Below are 25,362 nucleotides of genomic sequence, written 5' to 3' on the forward strand. Positions count from 1 at the left end.
GTCCACCGCCGCAGGGGATCTCAGAGTCCACCGCCGCAGGGGATCTCAGAGTCCACCGCCGCAGGGGATCTCAGAGTCCACCGCCGCAGGGGATCTCAGAGTCCACCGCCGCAGGGGATCTCAGAGTCCACCGCCGCAAGGGATCTCAGAGTCCACCGCCGCAGGGGATCTCAGAGTCCACCGCCGCAGGGGATCTCAGAGTCCACCGCCGCAGGGGATCTCAGAGTCCACCGCCGCAGGGGATCTCAGAGTCCACCGCCGCAAGGGATCTCAGAGTCCACCGCCGCAGGGGATCTCAGAGTCCACCGCCGCAGGGGATCTCAGAGTCCACCGCCGCAGGGGATCTCAGAGTCCACCGCCGCAAGGGATCTCAGAGTCCACCGCCGCAGGGGATCTCAGAGTCCACCGCCGCAGGGGATCTCAGAGTCCACCGCCGCAGGGGATCTCAGAGTCCACCGCCGCAGGGGATCTCAGAGTCCACCGCCGCAGGGGATCTCAGAGTCCACCGCCCCAAGGGATCTCAGAGTCCACCGCCGCAGGGGATCTCAGAGTCCACCGCCGCAGGGGATCTCAGAGTCCACCGCCGCAGGGGATCTCAGAGTCCACCGCCGCAGGGGATCTCAGAGTCCACCGCCGCAGGGGATCTCAGAGTCCACCGCCGCAAGGGATCTCAGAGTCCACCGCCGCAGGGGATCTCAGAGTCCACCGCCGCAGGGGATCTCAGAGTCCACCGCCGCAGGGGATCTCAGAGTCCACCGCCGCAAGGGATCTCAGAGTCCAACGCCGCAGGGGATCTCAGAGTCCACCGCCGCAGGGGATCTCAGAGTCCACCGCTGCAGGGGATCTCAGAGTCCACCGCCGCAGGGGATCTCAGAGTCCACCGCCGCAAGGGATCTCAGAGTCCACCGCCGCAGGGGATCTCAGAGTCCACCGCCGCAGGGGATCTCAGAGTCCACCGCCGCAGGGGATCTCAGAGTCCACCGCCGCAAGGGATCTCAGAGTCCACCGCCGCAGGGGATCTCAGAGTCCACCGCCGCAGGGGATCTCAGAGTCCACCGCCGCAGGGGATCTCAGAGTCCACCGCCGCAGGGGATCTCAGAGTCCACCGCCGCAGGGGATCTCAGAGTCCACCGCCGCAAGGGATCTCAGAGTCCACCGCCGCAGGGGATCTCAGAGTCCACCGCCGCAGGGGATCTCAGAGTCCACCGCCGCAGGGGATCTCAGAGTCCACCGCCGCAGGGGATCTCAGAGTCCACCGCCGCAGGGGATCTCAGAGTCCACCGCCGCAGGGGATCTCAGAGTCCACCGCCGCAGGGGATCTCAGAGTCCACCGCCGCAGGGGATCTCAGAGTCCACCGCCGCAGGGGATCTCAGAGTCCACCGCCGCAAGGGATCTCAGAGTCCACCGCCGCAGGGGATCTCAGAGTCCACCGCCGCAGGGGACCTCAGAGTCCACCGCCGCAGGGGATCTCAGAGTCCACCACCGCAAGGGATCTCAGAGTCCACCGCCGCAGGGGATCTCAGAGTCCACCGCCGCAGGGGATCTCAGAGTCCACCGCCGCAGGGGATCTCAGAGTCCACCGCCGCAGGGGATCTCAGAGTCCACCGCCGCTGGGGATCTCAGAGTCCACCGCCGCAAGGGATCTCAGAGTCCACCGCCGCAGGGGATCTCAGAGTCCACCGCCGCAGGGGATCTCAGAGTCCACCGCCGCAGGGGATCTCAGAGTCCACCGCCGCAGGGGATCTCAGAGTCCACCGCCGCAGGGGATCTCAGAGTCCACCGCCGCAGGGGATCTCAGAGTCCACCGCCGCAGGGGATCTCAGAGTCCACCGCCGCAGGGGATCTCAGAGTCCACCGCCGCAGGGGATCTCAGAGTCCACCGCCGCAGGGGATCTCAGAGTCCACCGCCGCAGGGGATCTCAGAGTCCACCGCCGCAGGGGATCTCAGAGTCCACCGCCGCAGGGGATCTCAGAGTCCACCGCCGCAGGGGATCTCAGAGTCCACCGCCGCAGGGGATCTCAGAGTCCACCGCCGCAGGGGATCTCAGAGTCCACCGCCGCAGGGGATCTCAGAGTCCACCGCCGCAAGGGATCTCAGAGTCCACCGCCGCAGGGGATCTCAGAGTCCACCGCCGCAGGGGATCTCAGAGTCCACCGCCGCAGGGGATCTCAGAGTCCACCGCCGCAGGGGATCTCAGAGTCCACCGCCGCAGGGGATCTCAGAGTCCACCGCCGCAGGGGATCTCAGAGTCCACCGCCGCAAGGGATCTCAGAGTCCACCGCCGCAGGGGATCTCAGAGTCCACCGCCGCAGGGGATCTCAGAGTCCACCGCCGCAGGGGATCTCAGAGTCCACCGCCGCAGGGGATCTCAGAGTCCACCGCCGCAGGGGATCTCAGAGTCCACCGCCGCAGGGGATCTCAGAGTCCACCGCCGCAGGGATCTCAGAGTCCACCGCCGCAGGGGATCTCAGAGTCCACCGCCGCAGGGGATCTCAGAGTCCACCGCCGCAAGGGATCTCAGAGTCCACCGCCGCAGGGGATCTCAGAGTCCACCGCCGCAGGGGATCTCAGAGTCCACCGCCGCAGGGGATCTCAGAGTCCACCGCCGCAGGGGATCTCAGAGTCCACCGCCGCAGGGGATCTCAGAGTCCACCGCCGCAGGGGATCTCAGAGTCCACCGCCGCAGGGGATCTCAGAGTCCACCGCCGCAGGGGATCTCAGAGTCCACCGCCGCAGGGGATCTCAGAGTCCACCGCCGCAGGGGATCTCAGAGTCCACCGCCGCAGGGGATCTCAGAGTCCACCGCCGCAGGGGATCTCAGAGTCCACCGCCGCAGGGGATCTCAGAGTCCACCGCCGCAGTGATCTCAGAGTCCACCGCCGCAAGGGATCTCAGAGTCCACCGCCGCAGGGGATCTCAGAGTCCACCGCCGCAGGGGATCTCAGAGTCCACCGCCGCAGGGGATCTCAGAGTCCACCGCCGCAGGGGATCTCAGAGTCCACCGCCGCAGGGGATCTCAGAGTCCACCGCCGCAGGGGATCTCAGAGTCCACCGCCGCAGGGGATCTCAGAGTCCACCGCCGCAGGGGATCTCAGAGTCCACCGCCGCAGGGGATCTCAGAGTCCACCGCCGCAAGGGATCTCAGAGTCCACCGCCGCAGGGGATCTCAGAGTCCACCGCCGCAGGGGATCTCAGAGTCCACCGCCGCAGGGGATCTCAGAGTCCACCGCCGCAGGGGATCTCAGAGTCCACCGCCGCAGGGGATCTCAGAGTCCACCGCCGCAGGGGATCTCAGAGTCCACCGCCGCAGGGGATCTCAGAGACCACCGCCGCAGGGGATCTCAGAGTCCACCGCCGCAGGGGATCTCAGAGTCCACCGCCGCAGGGGATCTCAGACTCCACCATCATCCCACGACACAAGTTGCTCGCCACATCTATGACTCGGGAATTGTTTTATTTATTTTTTTTTATTTTGTACTGTTTGTGAATTTCAGATGGAAGTGAAATAAGAGAATCTTCAGTCATATTTAGTTTGACCTTTGTGCCATTGTTTGAAGGTGAGAGATTATCACTTTCAACCTTAAATAGAGCATTTTGGAAAATTATTATTATTATTATTGTTATTATTATTATTATTATTATTATTATTATTATTATTATTATTATTTTTATTATTATTATTATTATTATTATTATTATTATTATTATTATTATTATTATTATTATTATTATTATTATTATTATTATTATTATTATTATTATTATTTTTATTATTATTATTATTATTATTATTATTATTATTATTATTATTATTATTATTATTATTTTCATTCCTATTATTATTATTATTATTATTATTATTATTATTATTATTCTTGGGAAAGTGGTGAGGGATCAACCGTGGAAGACACAGGTATACACATTTGAGTCATGTAAAGAGAGAGCAGCAGTTCTTGCTAGGATCACGAGCCCTTCCTTCACCGTCATCACAGAGAGGACGTCATGGGCGAGCTTCAGCCCCATGCTTCCCTCCGCCCATGGCCCACGCTCCGGGGAAAACATTTACAATGGGCAAACCCCAGCTTAATTGGAAACCAGCGGGCAGCCGGGGGTGGCAAGTGTACCGGGGTGACAGGGGTGGAAGAGGTGGCAGAGGTGCCGGGGGTGGCAGAGGTGCCGGGGGTGGCAGGGGTGCCGGGGGTGGCAAGTGTCCCGGGGTGACAGGGGTGGAAGAGGTGGCAGAGGTGCCGGGGGTGGCAGAGGTGCCGGGGGTGGCAGGGGTGCCGTGAGTGGCAGAGGTGCCGGGTGGAAAGGGTGGCAGGGGTGGCAGAGGTGCCAAGGGTGGCAGAGGTGCCAGGGGTGGCATGGGTGCCAGTCGTTGCGAATGTGCCAGGGGTGACGAAGGTGATAGGAGTGGCAAGGGTGCTAGGGGTGGTATAAGTGCCAGGGATGGCAGGGGTGGAAGGAGTAGTAGAGATGCCTGGGGTCGCATTTTTGCCAGGGGAGAGAGGAGTGGCAGAGGTGCAAAGGGCGGCAGGAGTTACCAGAGGTGCCAGGGGTGCCAAGGGTGGCAGGGGTGCCAGGAGTGCGAGGGTGGCAGAGGTGCCTGGGGTGCCTGGGGTGCCTGGGGTGCCAGGGGTTCCAGGAGTGGGAGAGGTGACAGGGGTCGCAGAGGTGCGAGGGTTGGCAGAGATGTCAAGGGCGGCAGAGGTTCAGGGGGTGGCAGGGGTGGTAGAAGTGCCACGGGTGCCAAAGGTTTTGGAGTGGCAGAGGTGCCACTGGTAGTAGAGGTGCCAAGCGTGGCAGATGTGGCAGGGGTGCCTGGGGATGGCACAGGTGCCACGATTGACAGGGGCTGGTAGAGATGCCAGGGGTGCAAAAAATGCCACAGGTGCCAGGGGTGCAAAGGTCCCAGGGGTGCCATCTGTGGTAAAGGTTCCAAGGGTGCCAGAGATAGCAGATGTGTCAAGGGTGGTAGAGTTGCCAGGGGTGCCAGGGAAGGCAGAAGTGCCAGGGGTGCCAGAGGTGCCTGGGATGGCAGAGGTTCCTGGCGAAGCAGAGGTGCCAGGGGTAACAGGGGTGCCAGTCATGGCGGAGGTGCCAGGAGTGGCAGAGTTACCAGAAGTGGCAAGTTTCCAGGGATGCCATCGGTAGCAAAGTTTCCAGGGGTGCCAGAGGCGGCAGTGGTGCCAGGATGGAAAAGTGACAAGGGTGCCAGGGGTGGCAGAAATGCCAGGGGTGCCAGAGGTGCCAAGGGTGGCAGTGGTGCCAGAGGTGCCAATGGTGGCAGTGGTTCCAAGGTTGGCAGAGGTGGCAGAGGTGTCAGGAATGGCAGGAGTAGCAGAGGTGAGTGGGGCAGCAGAGGTGCCAGGGATGACAGGGGTGGCACAGGAGCCAAAAAAGCTAGTGGTGGCAGAGGTGACAGTTGTAGCAATAATGCCAGAGGTGCCTGTGGTGGCAGAGGTGCCAGAGTTACCAGGGGTGCAGAAGTGTCAGGGGTGACACAGGTGCCTTGGGTGGCAGGAGTGGCGAAGGTGGCAGAGGTGCCAGGAGTGGCAGAGGTCCCAGGGGTGGCATGAGAAGCAGAGGCGAATGGGGCAGCAGAGGTGACAGGGGTGCCAGGGGTGGCAGAGGTCCCAAAAGTGCCAGAGTAGGCAGAGGCGCCAGTGGTGGCAGAGGTGGCAGAATTACCAGGGGTGGCGGTGGTGCCAGAGATGGCAGAAGTGCCGGAGGTGGTAAAGGAGCCAGGGGCGGCAGTGGCGCCAAGGTTGGCAGAGGTGCAAGAGCTGCCAGGGGTGACAGAGGTGCCAGGGGTGGCAGAGGTGCCAGTGGTGGCAGGAGTGCCAGGGGTGACAGAGGTGCCAAAGGTGCCATGGGAGGTAGGCGTACCAGAGGTGAATGAGGTAGCAGAGGTGCCAGGGGTGCCAGGCGTGGCAGAGGTGCCAGGGTTGATAGAGTTACCAGAGGGGCCAGGGGTGGCAGAGGTGCCTGGGGTGGCAGGGGTGCCTGGGAGGCAGATGTGCCAGGGGTGGTAGAGGTGCCAAGGGTGGCAGAGTTGCCGGAGGTGCCAGAAGAGGCAGAGGTTCCAGTGGTGGCAGGTGTGGCAGGGGTGCCGTGGGTGGCAGAGGGCCGGGATGGAAGAGGTGACATAGGTACTAGAAGTGCCAGAAAGTTTCAAAGGTGCCATGGATGGCAGAGGTGCTGGGGTGGCAAAGGTGCTACCAGTGTTATGAGTGCTAGCCGTGACAAATGTGGTGTAGAGGGTGACAGGAGTGGCAAGGGTGCCGGGGGTGGCAAAGGTGCCAGAGATGACAGAAGTGGAAGAGGTGGCAAAGGTATCAGGGGTCTCACAGGGACCAGGGGTGCCAAGAGGGGCCAAGGTGCCAGGGATGGCAGGGGTGCCAGAGGTGGCAGATGTGCCAGGGGTGCAAGGATGGCAGAGGTGCCAGGGGTGAGAGGGGAGGCAGAGGTGCCTAAGGTGCCAGGGGTCCTATGGGTGGCAGAGGTGCCAGGGATCGCAGAGGTGCGAGGGGTAGCAGAGATGTCAGGGGTGGCAAAGGTACCGGGGTTGGCAGGGGTGGGAGAGGTGCCGCGGGTGCTAGGGAAGGCAGAGGAACCAGGGGTAGTAAATATTCCAGGGGTGCCATGGGTCGCAAAGGTTCCAGGGGAGCCAGGGGTGGCAGAGTTGCCAAGGGTGCCAGGGGTGGCAGAGCCAGGAGTGCCAGGGGTGGCAGAGTTGCCAGGAGTGCCAGGGGTGGCAGAAGTGCTAGGGGTGCTATGGGTGGCAGAGGTGTCAGGAATGCAGAGGTGCAAGGGGTGGCAGAGGTGCCTAGGGGTGGCAGCGGTGACAGAGATGCCAGAGGTGCCAGGGGTGGCATAGGTAACAGAAATGTCAGAAACGGCAGAGATGCTAGATGTGCCAGGGGTGGCAGCTATGCCAGAGGTGCAAGGGGTGGAAGATGAGGTGCAAGGGGTGGACGAGATACCAGAGGTGCCAGGGATGGCAGAGGTGCTAGGGGTGGCAGAGGTGCCAGGCGTAGGAGAGCTGCCAGGTATCGCGCAGGTTTCAGAGGTGGCAGAGGTACCTTGGGTGGCGGGAGTGCCGGAGGTGACAGACTTGCCAGGGGTGGCAGAGGTGCCTGGGATGACAGGGGTACCAGGGTGGCAGAGGTTCCAAGGGTGGCAGATGTGCCGGAGGTGCCATGGGTGGCAGAGGTGCCAGGGGTAGCAGAGGTGCCAAGGGTGGCAGAGGTGCCAGGGGTGGAAGGGATGATAGAGGTGCAAGTGGTGGCAGGGGTGGCAGGGGTGCCGTGGGTGTCAAAGGTGCCGGGGTGGAAGGGGTGGCAGGGATGCTAGAGGTGCCATGGGGCGGCAAAGGTGCTATGGGTGGCATGGGTGCGAGCTGTGGCAAATATGCCAGAGTATCGATGGTGACAAGATTGGTAAGGGTGCCGTGGGTGGCAGAGGTGCCAGGGATGGCAGGATTGGAAGAGGTGGCAAAGGTGCCTGTGGTGGCAGAAGTGCCAGGGATGCCAAGAGTGGCCGAGGTGCCAGGGGTGGCAGGGATGTCAGAGGTGGCAGAGGTGCCATGGGTGCCAAGGGTCCCACGAGTGGCAGAGGTGCCAGGGGTCGCAGAGGTGCGAAAGGTGATAGAGATATCAGGGGGTGGCAGAGGTGCCAGGGGCGGCAAAGGTGTTGGGATGGAAGAGGTGCCAGGGGTAGCAGGGGTGCCAGGCGTGGAAGAGGTGCCAGGGTTGGAAGAGGTGGCGGAGGTGCCAGGAGTGGCAGGGGTGCCGGGTATGGCACAGATGCCAGGGGTGGCAAGGGGTGATAGAGGTGCCACGGGTGCTAGGAATGGCAGAGGTACTAGGGTGGCAACGTTCCGGGAATGCCACCGTTGGCAAAAGCTCCAAGAGTGCCAGGGGTGGCAGAAGTGTCAGGGGTCCTAGTGGCGGCAGAAGTGTCAGGGGTGCAAGGGGTGGCAGAGAAGCCAAGAATGCAGATGTGCAAGGGGTGGTAGAGGCGCCTGGATAGGCAGGGGTGCCGGGGGTGGCAGAAGTGCCAGGGGTGCCAAGGGTGGCAGAGATGCCAGGCGCTGCAGAGGTTAGGGTGACAGAGGTGCAGGGGGTGGCAGGCGGGTAGAAGTGCCAGGGGTTGCAGAGGTGCCTGGGGTGGCAAAGGTATCAGGCGTGGCAGAGGTTCCAGGGGTGGCAAAGGTGCTAGAGGTGGCAGGAGTAGCAGAGATGCGAGAGGTGCCAGGGGTGGCAGTGGTGCCAGGGATGTGATGGATGCCGGAGGTGGCAGAGGTGCTAGGGATGACAGAGGCGCCAAAGAAGTCATTGGGGCAGTGATGCCAGAGGTGCCAGAGGTGCTAAGGGTGGCAGAGGTGCAAGACGCGCCAGGGGAGGCAGTGGTACCTGGGATGAGATGGGTGCCGGAGGTGGCAGAGGTACCAGGGGTAGCAGTAGTGCCAAGAGTGGCAGAGATGCCAGGGGTGCGAGAGGTGCCAGGGCTGGGAGAGGTGCCAGGGGTGGCAGGAGTAGAAGAGGTGAATGGAGTAGCAGTGGTGCCAGGAGTGCTAGGCGTGGCAAAGGTGACATGGGTGGTAGAGTGCCAGGGGTGGCAGGAGTGAAAGAGGTGAATGGGGTAGCAGAGGTGCCAGACGTGACACAGGTACCAGGGCTGGCAGAGGTGCCAGGGGTGACAGAGGTGCTAAAGGGGCCAGGAGTGCCAGAGGTGCCAGTGGTGGCAGAGGTGTCAGAAGTGCCAGATGTGGCAGAGGTGCCAGGGGGCAGAAGTGCAAGGGGTGTCAAAGGCTCCTTGGGTGGAAGGAGTGGCGGAGGTGGCACAGGTGCCAGGGGTGGCAGTGATGCCAAGGGTGGCAGAGGTGTAAGAGGTGCCAGGGGTGGCAGGGGTGACAGAGGTGCCAGAGGAGCCAGGGGTGCAGATGTGCCAGGGGTTGTAGAAATGCCAGAGATGACAGGGGTGGCAGAGGTGCCAAGGGTGGGAGAGGTGCCGGGGACAGCAGAGGTGCCAGGGGTATCAGAGGTGGCAGGAGTGCCTGGAGTGACAAGGGTGCAGAGGTGGGAGAATTGCCAAGGGTGGCAGAGGTGCCAAGGGTGGCAGAGGTGCCAGATGTGCCAGGGGTGGCAGAGGTGCCAGGGGTGGCAGGGGTGCCAGAAGTGCCATCTGTGTAAAGGGTGCCAGAGATGCCAGGGGTGGTAGAGATGCCAGAGGAGCCAGGGATGGCAGAGGTTCCAGGGGTGGCATGGGTTGCAGAGGTGCCAATGGTAGCAGAGGTGCCGGAGTTGCCAACTGCGGCAGAGGTGCCAAGAGTGACAGGGTGCCAGAGGTACCAGTGTTGGCAGGGGTGCCAGGTGTGGCAGAGGTGCCAGATGTGTCATGGATGGCAGGGGTGCCAAAGATATCAGGGGTGGTAGAGATGCCCGAGGAACCAGGGGTGACAGAGATGCCAGGGGAGGCATGGGTTGTAGAGGTGCCTTGGGTAGCAGAGGTGCCAGGTTTGCAGAGGTGCCAAAGGAGCGATGGGTGGCAGAGGTGCCAGGTGTGGCAGAGGTGCCAGAGGTGCCAAGGGTGGCGGATGTGCCATAGATGCTAGGATAGGTACAGGTGTCAGAGGTGGCACAGGTACCAGGGATCGCAAAGGTGCCAGGAGTGGGAGAGATGCCTGGGGTGGCAGAGGTGCCAGGAGTGGCAGAGGTGCCAAGGATGGCAGAGATGCCGGAGGTGCCAGGGGAGGCAGAGGTGCCAAGAATTTCATGGGTGCCAGAGGTGCCAGTGATGACAGAGGTGCCAGGGATGGCAGAGATGCCAAAGGTGGCAGGGGTGTCAGAGATGCCATCGATGGCAGGAGTGCCAGATATGCCAAGGGTGGTTGAGATCCCAGAGGTGCCACATGGGTGGCGGAGGTGGCAGTGGTGGCAGAGGTGCCAGATGTGCCAGTGGTTGCGAAGGTACCAGAGATGCCAGGGGTGGTAGAGGTACCAGGGGTGGCAGGGGTTTCAGAGGTGCCAGGGGTAGTAGAGGTGCCAGATGCGGCAGAGGTGTCAGGGGGTGCCAAGGGTGGAAGAGGTTCCAGGGATACCAGAGTTGCCAGAAGTGCAATGGATGGAAGAGTTGCAAAAGATGCCAGTGGTGGCAGTGGTGCCAGACGTGCTAGGGGTAGCGGGGATGCCATGGGTGGCAGAGGTGCCATGGGTGCCAGGGGTGACAGAGGTGTCAGGGGTGGCAGAACCACTATCTTCTCTTAAATCTAACACTAACATTGCCATACTATCTTCTGACAAAGGTAATTCGGTAGTTATCCTTGATCGCGAGGATTACCTCCGTGAAACTGATGTCTTGCTCTCTGACTCACGTACCTACACTCCTCTCGTTTCCAACCCTCTTGATCGCATCAAGAGAACTTTCAATAAGAAACTAAGGACTCTCTCCGACCTCTGTCCTCCTGACTTTGACCTTGTTCAACGGTTTCGTGTCATCTGTCCCTCTCTTCCCTGTTTCTATGGCCTTCCCAAAACTCATAAACCTGATATTCCTCTGCGTCCTACCATATCCTCTAGACGTTCTGTCTCTTATTCTCTTGCTTCTTGGCTGGCCAAAACCCTCACTCCCTTTCTTGGTACTTTTTCTCCTGTCCACCTCCGTCACTCTCAAGACTTCATTGAACGGGCTCGCTCTCTCCCGACCTGTAAGATGCTTCTTGACGTTGAGTCCCTCTTCACCAATGTCCCTCTTGATGATGTCCTTGATTTTCTTAGAGAGAAGGCCCTGTGTGGGCTCTAATTTCTTTTCCTTCCAAGGTAAATATTATTCTCAAACCTTCGGTGTCGCTATGGGCTCTCCTCTCTCTCCTGTTCTTGCTAATCTTTACATGGAATACTTCGAGACTGTTCTTCCTACTATCGATGTTCGCCCTTCACTCTGGCTCCGCTATGTTGATGACATCTTTGCTCTGTGGCCTCTTGACTCCAGCCTCTTCCAACCATTTCTTGATGCTCTTAATAATTTTGCCCCTTCCATTAAGTTTAAAGCTGAATGGGAATCTAATTCCTCGCTTCCTTTCCTTGATGTTCATGTCCACCGCTCAGATACAGTTTTTTTTCTTTTCCGTTTGCCGCAAACCTATGCAGTGGCATGTATATTCGCTACCTTTCCTATCATGCTTCCCTTGTCAAGAGAAGTGTTCTTATCTCCCTCTTTCCCTTTGCTCTCCGCATTTGTGATCTTCAGTTCCATCAGTCAGAAATTTCCACTCTTCATAATTCGTTTTCCCGTCTTGGCTACCCTTCCTATTTCATAGACTCTACCTTCTCACGTGCTGAACGTAATTTCTTCTCTCCCAAACTCTCTACTCCTGGGAACTCTTCTGTCCTCTGCCTTCCTTACATTTCCGGTCTTTCTAATCTCAACAATTCTCTCCGTTCCTTAGACATCAAACTTAATTTCCGCCAGACTAACACTCTTCGCACTAATCTCGTTCATACCTCTCCTCCCTCTACAGATGCTCCTGGTGTCTACTCTATTTCTTGTTCCTCCTGTCCTCTTCAATACTTTGGAGAAACTGGCCGATCTCTTTCTGACAGACTTAGGGAGCATAAAAATAGTGTTAGGCTTGACGACACTAATAATGCTCTTTTCTGTCACGTCAGATATCACAGCCATCCTATTGACTGGTCTTCTGCTAAAACTGTCTTCCTTACTTCCAACTTTAACTGTCGCCGTCTGGTTGAATCCTCCCTAACACACAACTTTCCTTGTATGAATCTTAGTCCTGGCTTCGTCTCTGTAGATGCCTTCCTTTCCTACTATATTGTAAAATGCTCCAAACATCAGAACACCCGTGACTTAACCTGATTCCTCCTTTTTCTTCTTCTCCCTCTTCCCCTTTCTTCTTTCCCTTTATCTCCTTTGGGTTGTCTTTCTTATGCCTTGTGTATTTGTTCCTCCTTTATTTATTTATTTATTCCCCCCCCTCTATGTTCTTGCTCTTACCTTCCGTGGGCACCTAGCTCCCTTGCAGTGCTCCTCTTTCTTAGTATTTGACTGGCTCCTCCTCCTTACTACCTTCCCCACTACTACTAGCTTCTACCTCCACTACTACTACTACTACCACTACCACTACCACCTTCTGCCAATATATATCCCTCCTTCTCTTCATTTCGTTAGTGTGACTTTGTAAATGGTCGAAGTCGGACCGAAACGTCGTCGTAAGCTCCTCTCTTCTATGTGCGGGTTATTTGTGCTTCGTTCCAGTCACGGTATTGTGCCTTTTTTTTGTTGTTATTGCCAGAGGTGCCAGGGATGGCGGGAGTGGCAGAGGTGCCAGAGGAGCCAGGGGTGGGAGAGGTGGCAGGGGTGCCGGATGTAACAGTAGTGCCAGAGGTGCCAGAGAGAGAAAGAGAGAGAGAGAGAGAGCCTATCGAGTGCCTAATGCCTTTAGCTTAGGCCAGTAAATTACCCAGTTTCATCACTTAATATGTATGAACGTCCCACAGAGTACCTAGTTACTCTACATTAATTGTAGTTAGACCTACGGACTATCTGCTTCCTAATCTTCAAGGGGATACCCTAACGTAAAGTGCTCAAGATCCAAGAATGCTTTAGCCACCCCCCTTCCTTAGATCAAACCGAGGTGTTGCAAAGCCACTGTGAGATTAGTGTTTCGTAATGAACGTATAATAACTTAACTTCGCATATACCTGGAAACACACTTGTCAGTGCATGTGTTGACGGCAAGTGTTACGGACGCTCCTGGGAACCTTGCAAATGTAAAGTAAAAGGACACAAGTGCAACTAATGTGACATTTATTGTGGCAACGTTTCGCTCTCCAGGAGCTTTATCAAGCCATTACAAACAATACATGGACACAGAGGGTATATAAAGGCTCAGAGTGAGGTGAATACTAGTGAGGTACCATTTCGATGTTCACTAGTGGTAGTAGTAGTAGTAGTAGTAGTGGTAGTGACAAAAGTTATACAATATGGTAGAGCAATTAATTCGTACATGAGTAAAAGGATAATTTCCGCAGACGCAAGTGCCTTGAATCAGCACTGATCGCTGTTTCGAATACAATTAAACAAAACAACGGCAGCTTCACCATCTCCGAAGTCTTAGCAAGAATCCTCCTGAAAACAGTAAACCCTGCCATCACATAGTCTCTCCTGTTATACTACACAAAGCACAGAGAGTGAACACTGAAACAAGCTGCCTCATTCCAGTTTATATTTGTCCAACCTATTTTTATGTTACCCAAGTAATAGCTTTTATATCCTTTTACTCATGTACGAATTAATTGCTCTACCATATTGTATTACTTTTGTCACTACCACTACTACTACTTCTACTACTACTACTACTACTACTACCACTAGTGAACATCGAAATGGTACCTCACTAGTATTCACCTCACTCTGAGCCTTTATATACCCTCTGTGTCCATGTATTGTTTGTAATGGCTTGATAAAGCTCCTGGAGAGCGAAACGTTGCCACAATAAATGTCACATTAGTTGCACTTGTGTCCTTTTACTTTACATATTGTCGGTAATTCTACCAACTTTATTACAACCTTGCAAATGTTGCACAACTCAACCCACATTAGCTTGAGAAAAGGTATTTGAAGTTTATGGAAAAGGCTCTTAAAAGCCCATGTAAGACCATAAAATGCACTTCAAACCCACACATGCCCATGAAAAGCAATTTAAAACCCAAATTATCATATAAACATCATATCAGTACACATAAAATACTTATGACAACAAAATCTCCAAATCTACATCACAATTAAAAAATAAATTTCCATATTACTCAAAATCACATTTTCTCAAATCGGACATAACAGGCATGATTATCATCCTCCATGGAGGAGTGGAAAACTTATAGGGATCATTCAGTGCCCCGAGAATGGGAGGTGATCAGGTTTGATCCGAGGAAAAATGAGAGTGATTCATATTCCTAAAAACAAGATCTGTTCACCAGCCTCGAGGAACCTCCCTTGAAGGGACGTGATTTTTATCCCTTCCAAAACAAACCGAATTTCTTAAAGAGTTTCGTAGAGGTGATAACTTCAGGACCCAAATAAACAAGAGCATAAGAACATAAGAAAAGAGGAACACTGCAGCAGGCCTGTTGGCCCATACTAGACAGGTCCTTTACAATTCATCCCACTAACAAAACATTTGCCCAACCCAAAATTTTCAATGCTACCCAAGAAATTAGCTCTGATATGCAAGTCCCACTCAAATCCAACCCCACTCATGTATTTATCCAACCTAAATTTGAAACTACCCAAAGTCCTAGCCTCAATAACCCATAAGAAGAACATAAGAAAGGAGGAACACTGCAGCAGGCCTGTTGGCCCATACTAGGCAGGTCCTTTACAATTCATCCCACTAACAAACATTTGACCAACCCAATTTTCAATGCCACCCTAGAAACAAGCTCCGATGTGAAAGTCCCACTCAAATCCAACCCCTCCCACTCATGTACTTATCCAACCTAAATTTGAAACTACCCAAAGTCCTAGCCTCAATAACCCAACTAGGTAGACTGTTCCACTAATCAACTACCCTATTTCCAAACCAATACTTTCCTATGTCCTTTCTAAATCTAAACTTATCCAATTTAAATCCATTAGTGCGGGTTCTCTCTTGAAGAGATATCCTCAAGACCTTGTTAATATCCCCTTTATTAATACCTATCTTCCACTTATACTCTTCGATCAGGTCTCCCTTCATTCTTCGCCTAACAAGTGAATGTAACTTAAGAGTCTTCAATCTTTCTTCATAAGGAAGATTTCTAATGCTATGTATTAATTTAGTCATCCTACGCTGAATGTTTTCTAACGAATTTATGTCCATTCTGTAATATGGAGACCAGAATTGAGCTGCATAATCTAGGTGAGGCCTTACTAATGATGCATAAAGCTGCAGTATAACCTCTGGACTTCTGTTGCTTACACTTCTTGATATAAATCCCAGTAATCTATTTGCCTTATCACATACGCTTAGGCATTGCTGTCTTGGTTTAAGGTTGCTGCTTACCATAACCCCCAAGTCCTTTTCGCAATCTGTATGGTTAAGTTCTACATTATTTAACTTATAAGTGCTAGGGTTATGGACACTCCCGAGCTTCAGAACCTTGCATTTATCTACATTGAACTGCATCTGCCACTTTTCTGACCAAGAGTAGTTTGTCTAAATCCTCCTGAAGTTCCCTAACATCTACGTTTGAATCAATTATCCTACCTATCTTCGTGTCATCGGCGAATTTGCTCATATAACTAGTAATTCCTCCATCAAGATCATTGATATATATTATAAACAACAACGGGCCCAAGACTGATCCCTGTGGAACGCCACTTGTTACTGATCCCCACTCGGATTTAACCCCATTTATGGACACTCTCTGCTTCCTGTCTGTGAGCCATGATTCGATCCACGAGAGCACCCTTCCCCCAATGCCATGAGCTGCTACTTTCTTCAACAGTCTTTGGTGCGGAACTCTATCAAATGCCTTACTAAAATCTAAGTAAATAATATCAAATTCTTTATCGTGGTCAACAGCCTCAAAAGCTTTACTGAAGAAAGTTAATAAATTAGTTAGACAAGACCGGCCTCTTGTGAATCCATGCTGAGTATCATTAATCAAGCTATGCTTATCGAGATGGCTTCTTATAATTTGAGCTATAATTGACTCTAGTAATTTGCCTACAATTGAGGTCAGGCTTATTGGGCGGTAATTTGATGGTAACAACTTGTCCCCTGTTTTAAAAATAGGAATTACATTAGCCATCTTCCACATATCAGACACTACACCTGTTTGAAGAGATAAATTAAAAATATTAGTTAATGGTTCACAGACTTCCATTTTGCATTCCTTTAGAACCCTTGAAAAAACCTCATCAGGACTCGGTGACTTATTTTGCTTCAGTCGGTCTGTCTGCTTCACAACCATTTCACTAGTGACTGTGATGTTACATAATTTATCTTCTTCTGGCCCACTATAAAAATTAATTACCGGAATATTATTAGTGTCTTCCTGTGTAAAAACCGAGAGAAAATAATTATTTAAAATCGAGCACATTTCATTCTCTTTATCAGTAAGATGCCCATAGTTATTTTTAAGGGGACCTATCTTATCTCTGACTTTTGTTCTATATACCTGGAAAAAACTTTTTGGGTTAGTTTTAGAATCCCTAGCAACTTTAATTTCATAGTCCCTTTTAGCTTTTCTTATCCCCTTTTTAATGTACCTCTTAATGTCAATATACTGATTTATAAGATGACCCTCGCCTCTTTTGATACGCCTATAAATTACTTTCTTATGCCCTAGTAGATATTTCAGCCTATTATTCATCCATTTTGGGTCATTTCTATTTGATCTAATTTCCTTATAAGGGATAAACGTTCTTTGAGCAGCATGTATTGTGTTCAGAAAACTGTCATATTGATAGCTCTCTTCGTTACCCCAGTCAACAGATGATAAGTATTCTCTAAGCCCATCGTAATCTGCTAAGCGAAAATCTGGGACTGTTACTGAGTTATCCCTACTATCATACTTCCATTCAATTCTTAATGTAATTGATTTGTGGTCGCTAGCACCCAGGTTCTCTGAAACTTCTAAATTATTAACAAGGGATTCATTGTTTGCCAGAACTAAGTCAAGCAGGTTATTACCCCTTGTAGGTTCTGTCACAAACTGCTTCAAAAAACAATCCTGAACTACTTCTAAGAAGTCGTATGATTCTAAATTCCCAGTCAAGAAATTCCAATCAATATGACTAAAGTTAAAGTCTCCTAGAATTACTACATTATCGTGCCTTGTGGCCCTAACAATTTCCTCCCATAGTAGTCTCCCCTGGTCCCTATCTAAATTTGGGGGACGGTATATCACACCTAAAATTAATTTTTCATGCCCCTCTGAAAATTCTATCCAAACAGACTCTGTATGTGTTACTTCAGACTTAATACCCGTTTTTATGCAACAGTTCAAGCGATCTCGGACATACAATGCCACCCCACCCCCCTTCCCGATACTTCTATCTACTTGGAACAATTTAAAACCCTGAATGTGACATTCTGCAGGCATGTCCCGACTTTTTGAATTAAACCACGTCTCAGTACTGGCAAATACATCTGTTACCTGCACTAGCAACTAGTCTCTACTCGTCCATCTTATTCCTAGCACTGCGACTATTTGTGTAATAAATACTTAAAGACCCTCCTCTCTCTTTACCCTTCCTGCTCCTTTCTGTTATTCCACTAAACCTATTACTGTCCTTGTCAATTAGTGCCACCTATTTTTAAAACTACACAACGTTTTAGCCTGAATAACTGTACTCGGGAGTTTGTTCTGCTCATCCACAACTCTATTACCAAATCAGTGCTTTCCTATAGCCTTCCTGAGTCTGAATTTTTCCAACTTGAAACCATTGCTGCGAGTCCTGTCTTGGCTGGAAATTTTCAGCACGCTATTTACATCAGGATATGATGTAGGGCGAAATGACAGTAGTTTGTTGGATTATGTATTGGTAGATAAAAGACTGTTGAGTAGACTTCAGGATGTACATGTTTATAGAGGGGCCACAGATATATCAGATCACTTTCTAGTTGTAGCTACACTGAGAGTAAAAGGTAGATGGGATACAAGGAGAATAGAAGCATCAGGGAAGAGAGAGGTGAAGGTTTATAAACTAAAAGAGGAGGCAGTTAGGGTAAGATATAAACAACTATTGGAGGATAGTAGATGAATGGTTCAGAGAACCGACATGTTGTTAAATTAGACACATGTGCAACTCTTGGGTACCTTACTGAGGAAACGTTTCGCCACACAGTGGCTTCATCAGTCCATACAAAGGAAAATCTTGAAGAACAGGAGGAGAATGAGGCAATCAGTCCCTCAACCTTGAGTCGATGTGGTCATTATATTCAAGATTGATGGACTGACCACATCGAGTCAAGGTTGAGGGACTGATTACCTCATTCTCCTCCTGTTCTTCAAGTTTCTCCTTTGTATGGACTGATGCAGCCACTGTGTGGCGAAACGTTTCCTCAATAAAGATACCCAAGAGTTGCACATGTGTCTAATTTATTGGAGGATAGATGGGCTAATGAGAGCATAGGCAATGGGGTCGAAGAGGTATGGGGTAGGTTTAAAAATGTAGTGTTAGAGTGTTCAGCAGAAGTTTGTGGTTACAGGAAACTGGGTGTGGGAGGGAAGAGGAGCGATTGGTGGAATGATGATGTAAAGAGAGTAGTAAGTGAGAAAAAGTTAGCATATGAGAAGTTTTTACAAAGTAGAAGTGATGCAAGGAGGGAAGAGTATATCGAGAAAAAGAGAAAGGTTAAGAGAGTGGTGAAGCAATGTAAAAAGAGAGCAAATGAGAGAGTGGGTGAGATGTTATCAACAAATTTTGTTGAAAATAAGAAAAAGTTTTGGAGTGAGATTAACAAGTTAAGGAAGCCTAGAGAACAAATGGATGTGTCAGTTAAAAATAGGAGAGGAGAGTTATTAAATGGAGAGTTAGAGGTATTGGGAAGATGGAGGGAATATTTTGAGGAATTGTTGAATGTTGATGAAGATAGGGAAGCTGTGATTTCGTGTATAGGGCAAGGAGGAATAACATCTTGTAGGAGTGAGGAAGAACCAGTTGTGAGTGTGGGTTGAATTAGACACATGTGCAACTCTTGGGTATCTTTATTGAGGAAACGTTTCGCCACACAGTGGCTGCATCAGTCCATACAAAGGAGAAACTTGAAGAACAGGAGGAGAATGAGGTAATCAGTCCCTCAGCCTTGAGTCGATGTGGTCAGTCCATCAAGATTGATGGTATGTAAAAGAAGAAAATTGAAAGTGAATACAGGAAAGAGTAAGGTTATGAGGATAACAAAAAGATTAGGTGATGAAAGATTGGATATCAGATTGGAGGGAGAGAGTATGGAGGAGGTGAATGTATTCAGATATTTGGGAGTGGACGTGTCGGCGGATGGATCTATGAAAGATGAGGTGAATCATAGAATTGATGAGGGGAAAAGGGTGAGCGGTGCCCTTAGGAGTCTGTGGAGACAAAGAACTTTGTCCTTGGAAGCAAAGAGGGGAATGTATGAGAGTATAGTTTTGCCAACGCTCCTGTATGGGTGTGAAGCATGGGTGATGAATGTTGCAGCGAGGAGAAGGCTGGAGGCAGTGAAGATGTCATGTCTGAGGGCAATGTGTGGTGCGAATATAATGCAGAGAATTCGTAGTTTGGAAGTTAGAAGGAGGTGCGGGATTGCCAAAACTGTTGTCCAGAGGGCTGAGGAAGGGTTGTTGAGGTGGTTCGGACATGTAGAGAGAATGGAGCAAAACAGAATGACTTCAAGAGTGTATCAGTCTGTAGTGGAAGGAAGGCGGGGTAGGGGTCGGCCTAGGAAAGGTTGGAGGGAGGGGGTAAAGGAGGGTCTTGGACTTCCAGCGGGCATGCGTGAGCGTGTTTGATAGGAGTGAATGGAGACAAATGGTTTTTAATACTTGACGTGCTGTTGGAGTGTGAGCAAAGTAACATTTATGAAGGGATTCAGGGAAACCGGCAGGCCGGACTTGAGTCCTGGGGATGGGAAGTACAGTGCCTGCACTCTGAAGGAGGGGTGTTAATGTTGCAGTTTAAAAACTGTAGTGTAAAGCACCCTTCTGGCAAGACAGTGATGGAGTGAATGATGGTGAAAGTTTTTCTTTTTCGGGCCACCCTGCCTTGGTGGGAAACGGCCAGTGTGATAATAATAATAATAATAATAATAATATTATTTATTCCTGTTTTTCATTTATTCACCTCGATCATACCCCCCCCCTAATTCTACGCCTTTCGAGAGAGTGATCCATACTATAACTGATCCAGAATCCAAGTTATCCAGGATCCAAGTTATCCAGGACCCAAGTGATCCACCATCCAGGTGATCCAGGATCCAAGTTTCTGAGTACTTACTACGATACTCTAAAACATCCACAGTCTTCACTATGAGAATGATCCAAGTTGATCCTCAACTTTCTGAGTTCTCAACACAGTACTCACCAACATACACATTATTTTTTGGTAAAATACTACAACGAAGTTCATACAGGTAAATCATGAACTACTGAAACTGTAACCTCTGTGTACTACACAAATGGAATTCCCTAGGCTTTGCATAAGCCTCACGGGTTTAATGCTTCCCCACGAATATAGTAATATAAATATAATAATAAAGAACTTCGGAAGGTTATAAAACAATACAGTCGCATAAACACAATATTTTTTTTATACACTGCTTAAGAATTCATAAAATATACCTGAAAATATCCACGTACAGAGAAATTGAAAATCTGTTTCAAGTCTTTCACACTTACAGCAGATTTCTTCAAATGATTTGACAAAAAAGCTTCAAACTCCTCAGTCACTCCTAACCCCCTTCAGATGGAACAAAAACACTTCGACATTTCTTTCAACTTCGCCTCAGTCTCATCAAAACAGTAAAAAAAAAAAAAAAGTTCCAATAACAGGGGCTGCCCTTTGAGCTGATTACCCTATTTACTGGTCGCTGTACCCGTGTGGGCTATTATTGTGAAGGTTTGAAAGAGCAACACAGACGCTACCCTTTGTTTCCCTGCTAGATATCTCAACACAAATGCAGTAAAATGTAATTCTTTACTGAAGGTTTCTCGCCCGCTCAATGTTCTATATCAAGTTACAAAGTATTTGAGAGACTCGATAAAACCTACAGTGTGGGCGAAACGTCTTTGATAAAGGATCCCATTGTACAGTATATGTATTTCTTTTACAAGCATGTCGGTATTCACTACCATTTCTCTCTATCGTTAAATATTCCCTGAGTAGCCTACCCTCCCCCCCCCCTTCTCTCTCCCAGCGAGACTCACAGCTCATGTCGAGGGTGACGGTGGCGGCGACGGGGACGGAGAGGTTGGAGTTGGAGGCCTGGCAGGTGAGGACACGGTAGAGGTAGTCCCTGGTGAGGGAGGGCAGGTGCAGTGTGTTGCTGGTTACTTCACCCCGCCGCACTTCACTCACGTCGTCAAGTAACTTCTCCTCATGGAACCAGGATACCATGGGCCGGGGTCGACCTGTAAGGAAGAGAGTGAAGGGTGTGTTTTGATTTTCTGCCTTTATGTCGATTTTGGTGAAAAAAAAATGTGCACTAATTTTTTTTTTTTGGTGGGGGGAGCTTGAGTGGGATTTCTGGAGAGAAAAAAAGGGAGAGGCTTGAAGAACTTTCCATGTTGGTAAGTAAGACACACAAGCAACAGTTACGCATCTTTATTTCGAATTGTATCGCCTACACAGTAGGCTTATCCACTCGAGTACAGAAAGTAGCCAGGAACAGTTGAGATGTGATCTTCACATTGTTGCAGACTATGGAACAGAAGTCTTCTCCAGGCTGAGGGACTGACTACATCAAATCTACGTCTTCAGGGGTGATGGACTGATTACATCCTCACATCTCTACTGTTCCTGACTACTTTCTGTACTCGACTGAAGAAGCCTATTTTGTAGGCGAAACGTTTCGGAATAGCGTTGCCTAACTGTTGCCTATGTGTCTTACCAACCTGTAGGTATTGTATACCATTATGATATTCAACTTTCCATGTGAGGAATTTGTGAAGTAAAAGATTTTTAATTCAGCAGATTTTAAGGGAACTCTAAAAACAAAGGCATGTAACTATTTCTACTGCTGATAATACTGCCATCACTACTACTGCTACTGCTTCTTCTGCTGTTATTAGTACTATTGCTACTATTTCGTCTCCTACTACTACTACTACTCTAATAGTAGCAGTAGTAATAGTAGGTGCAGCTGCTTCTGCTATTATTATTACTACTACTACTGCTAATGTTACTATCAGTGCTACTGTTATGTACTACCACCACCATTATCACTGCTACTGCTGCTTCTGTTGATACTACTACTACTACTACTGTTGGTACTGCTGCTGATACTGCTACCGCTACTACTACTACTACTACTACTACTACTACTACTACTACTACTACCACTACTGTTACTACTGTTGGTACTGCTGTTGATACTGCTACCGCTACTACTACTACTACTACTACTACTACTACTACTACCACTACTGTTACTACTGTTGGTACTGCTGCTGATACTGCTACCGCTACTACTACTACTACTACTATTGTTGTTGCTGCAGTTGCTACTACCAGTACAAGTACTGCTGGTGTTACATATATTTACTACTTCGGCTGTGACAATAAACACATGTACTGAAGTGTTGTACCAGGACTAACTGTCAAGCGAAATTCAATTTAACTGTTAGTGTTGGGTACAAACGATTACTTCTTTGTGTCTGACAAAGTTGCCTATCCACAAGTTGGTGTTGCCACGAGCCACTCTGAATACAACCACGGCAAATGTCTTTTTTTTAGTAAAAAATGGGAAATACCGACAACAGGTGATTCAGAAGCAATTTACGCACGAAAAATATATATTATAGTGTGGATGATGAAGTCTCATTGTGGATGATGAAGCCTCATTGTGGGTGATGAAGCCTCATTGTGGATGATGAAGTCTCATTGTGGGTGATGAAGCCTCATTGTGGATGATGAAGCCTCATTGTGGGTGATGAAGCCTCATTGTGGATGATGAAGCCTCATTGTGGATGATGAAGCCTCATTGTGGATGATGAAGCCTCATTGTGGATGATGAAGCCTCATTGTGGATGATGAAGCCTCATTGTGGATGATGAAGCCTCATTGTGGATGATGAAGTCTCATTGTGGATGATGAAGCCTCATTGTGGGTGATGAAGCCTCATTGTGGATGATGAAGCCTCATTGTGGATGATGAAGCCTCATTGTGGATGATGAAGTCTCATTGTGGATGATGAAGCCTCATTGTGGATGAAGACTCATTGTGGGTGATGAAGCCTCATTGTGGATGATGAAGTCTCATTGTGGATGATGAAGCCTCATTGTGGATGAAGTATCATTGTGGATGATGAAGCCTCATTGTGGATGAAGTCTCATTGTGGGTGATGAAGCCTCATTGTGGATGATGAAGCCTCATTGTGGATGAAGTCTCATTGTGGGTGATGAAGCCTCATTGTGGATGATGAAGCCTCATTGTGGGTGATGAAGCCTCATTGTGGGTGATGAAGCCTCATTGTGGATGATGAAGCCTCATTGTGGATGATGAAGCCTCATTGTGGGTGATGAAGCCTCATTGTGGATGATGAAGCCTCATTGTGGGTGATGAAGCCTCATTGTGGATGATGAAGCCTCATTGTGGATGATGAAGTCTCATTGTGGATGATGAAGCCTCATTGTGGATGAAGACTCATTGTGGGTGATGAAGCCTCATTGTGGATGATGAAGTCTCATTGTGGATGATGAAGCCTCATTGTGGATGAAGTCTCATTGTGGGTGATGAAGCCTCATTGTGGATGATGAAGCCTCATTGTGGATGAAGTATCATTGTGGGTGATGAAGCCTCATTGTGGATGAAGTATCATTGTGGGTGATGAAGCCTCATTGTGGATGAAGTCTCATTGTGGGTGATGAAGCCTCATTGTGGGTGATGAAGCCTCATTGTGGATGAAGTATCATTGTGGGTGATGAAGCCTCATTGTGGATGAAGTCTCATTGTGGGTGATGAAGCCTCATTGTGGATGAAGTATCATTGTGGATGATGAAGCCTCATTGTGGATGATGAAGCCTCATTGTGGGTGATGAAGCCTCATTGTGGGTGATGAAGCCTCATTGTGGATGATGAAGCCTCATTGTGGATGATGAAGCCTCATTGTGGATGATGAAGTCTCATTGTGGGTGATGAAGCCTCATTGTGGATGATGAAGCCTCATTGTGGGTGATGAAGCCTCATTGTGGGTGATGAAGCCTCATTGTGGGTGATGAAGCCTCATTGTGGGTGATGAAGCCTCATTGTGGATGATGAAGCCTCATTGTGGGTGATGAAGCCTCATTGTGGGTGATGAAGCCTCATTGTGGTGATGAAGCCTCATTGTGGATGATGAAGCCTCATTGTGGGTGATGAAGCCTCATTGTGGGTGATGAAGCCTCATTGTGGATGATGAAGTCTCATTGTGGATGATGAAGCCTCATTGTGGTGATGAAGCCTCATTGTGGATGATGAAGTCTCATTGTGGGTGATGAAGCCTCATTGTGGATGATGAAGTCTCATTGTGGGTGATGAAGCCTCATTGTGGATGATGAAGCCTCATTGTGGGTGATGAAGCCTCATTGTGGGTGATGAAGCCTCATTGTGGATGATGAAGTCTCATTGTGGATGATGAAGCCTCATTGTGGGTGATGAAGCCTCATTGTGGGTGATGAAGTCTCATTGTGGGTGATGAAGTCTCATTGTGGGTGATGAAGTCTCATTGTGGGTGATGAAGCCTCATTGTGGGTGATGAAGTCTCATTGTGGGTGATGAAGCCTCATTGTGGATGATGAAGTCTCATTGTGGGTGATGAAGCCTCATTGTGGGTGATGAAGTCTCATTGTGGGTGATGAAGCCTCATTGTGGGTGATGAAGCCTCATTGTGGATGATGAAGCCTCATTGTGGGTGATGAAGTCTCATTGTGGATGATGAAGTCTCATTGTGGGTGATGAAGTCTCATTGTGGGTGATGAAGCCTCATTGTGGGTGATGAAGTCTCATTGTGGGTGATGAAGTCTCATTGTGGGTGATGAAGTCTCATTGTGGGTGATGAAGCCTCATTGTGGGTGATGAAGCCTCATTGTGGGTGATGAAGCCTCATTGTGGGTGATGAAGCCTCATTGTGGATGATGAAGCCTCATTGTGGGTGATGAAGCCTCATTGTGGATGATGAAGCCTCATTGTGGGTGATGAAGTCTCATTGTGGGTGATGAAGCCTCATTGTGGGTGATGAAGCCTCATTGTGGGTGATGAAGTCTCATTGTGGGTGATGAAGCCTCATTGTGGGTGATGAAGCCTCATTGTGGATGATGAAGTCTCATTGTGGGTGATGAAGTCTCATTGTGGGTGATGAAGCCTCATTGTGGGTGATGAAGCCTCATTGTGGATGATGAAGTCTCATTGTGGGTGATGAAGTCTCATTGTGGATGATGAAGCCTCATTGTGGGTGATGAAGTCTCATTGTGGGTGATGAAGTCTCATTGTGGGTGATGAAGTCTCATTGTGGGTGATGAAGCCTCATTGTGGGTGATGAAGTCTCATTGTGGGTGATGAAGCCTCATTGTGGGTGATGAAGCCTCATTGTGGATGATGAAGTCTCATTGTGGGTGATGAAGTCTCATTGTGGATGATGAAGCCTCATTGTGGGTGATGAAGTCTCATTGTGGGTGAT

The 25,362-nt window shown here is 50.0% G+C and overlaps 1 protein-coding gene across 1 annotated transcript in view; it reads right to left on the bottom strand.

The window, feature by feature from the left end:
- LOC128694554 (nephrin-like) overlaps positions 1-21,149 on the bottom strand; it is a 147,881-nt gene extending 126,732 nt beyond the window's left edge. Inside the window, exon 1 of the mRNA XM_070079515.1 lies at positions 20,915-21,149. Within this exon, the coding sequence (XP_069935616.1) occupies positions 20,915-21,104 (190 nt within the window). The 5' untranslated portion in view covers positions 21,105-21,149. The remainder of the gene's footprint in view (positions 1-20,914) is intronic.
- Between the last annotated feature and the right edge of the window lie 4,213 nt (positions 21,150-25,362).

The sequence above is a fragment of the Cherax quadricarinatus genome, chromosome 6 (assembly GCF_038502225.1).
Source record: "Cherax quadricarinatus isolate ZL_2023a chromosome 6, ASM3850222v1, whole genome shotgun sequence".
In the NCBI taxonomy this organism is placed as follows: Eukaryota; Metazoa; Arthropoda; class Malacostraca; order Decapoda; family Parastacidae; genus Cherax; species Cherax quadricarinatus.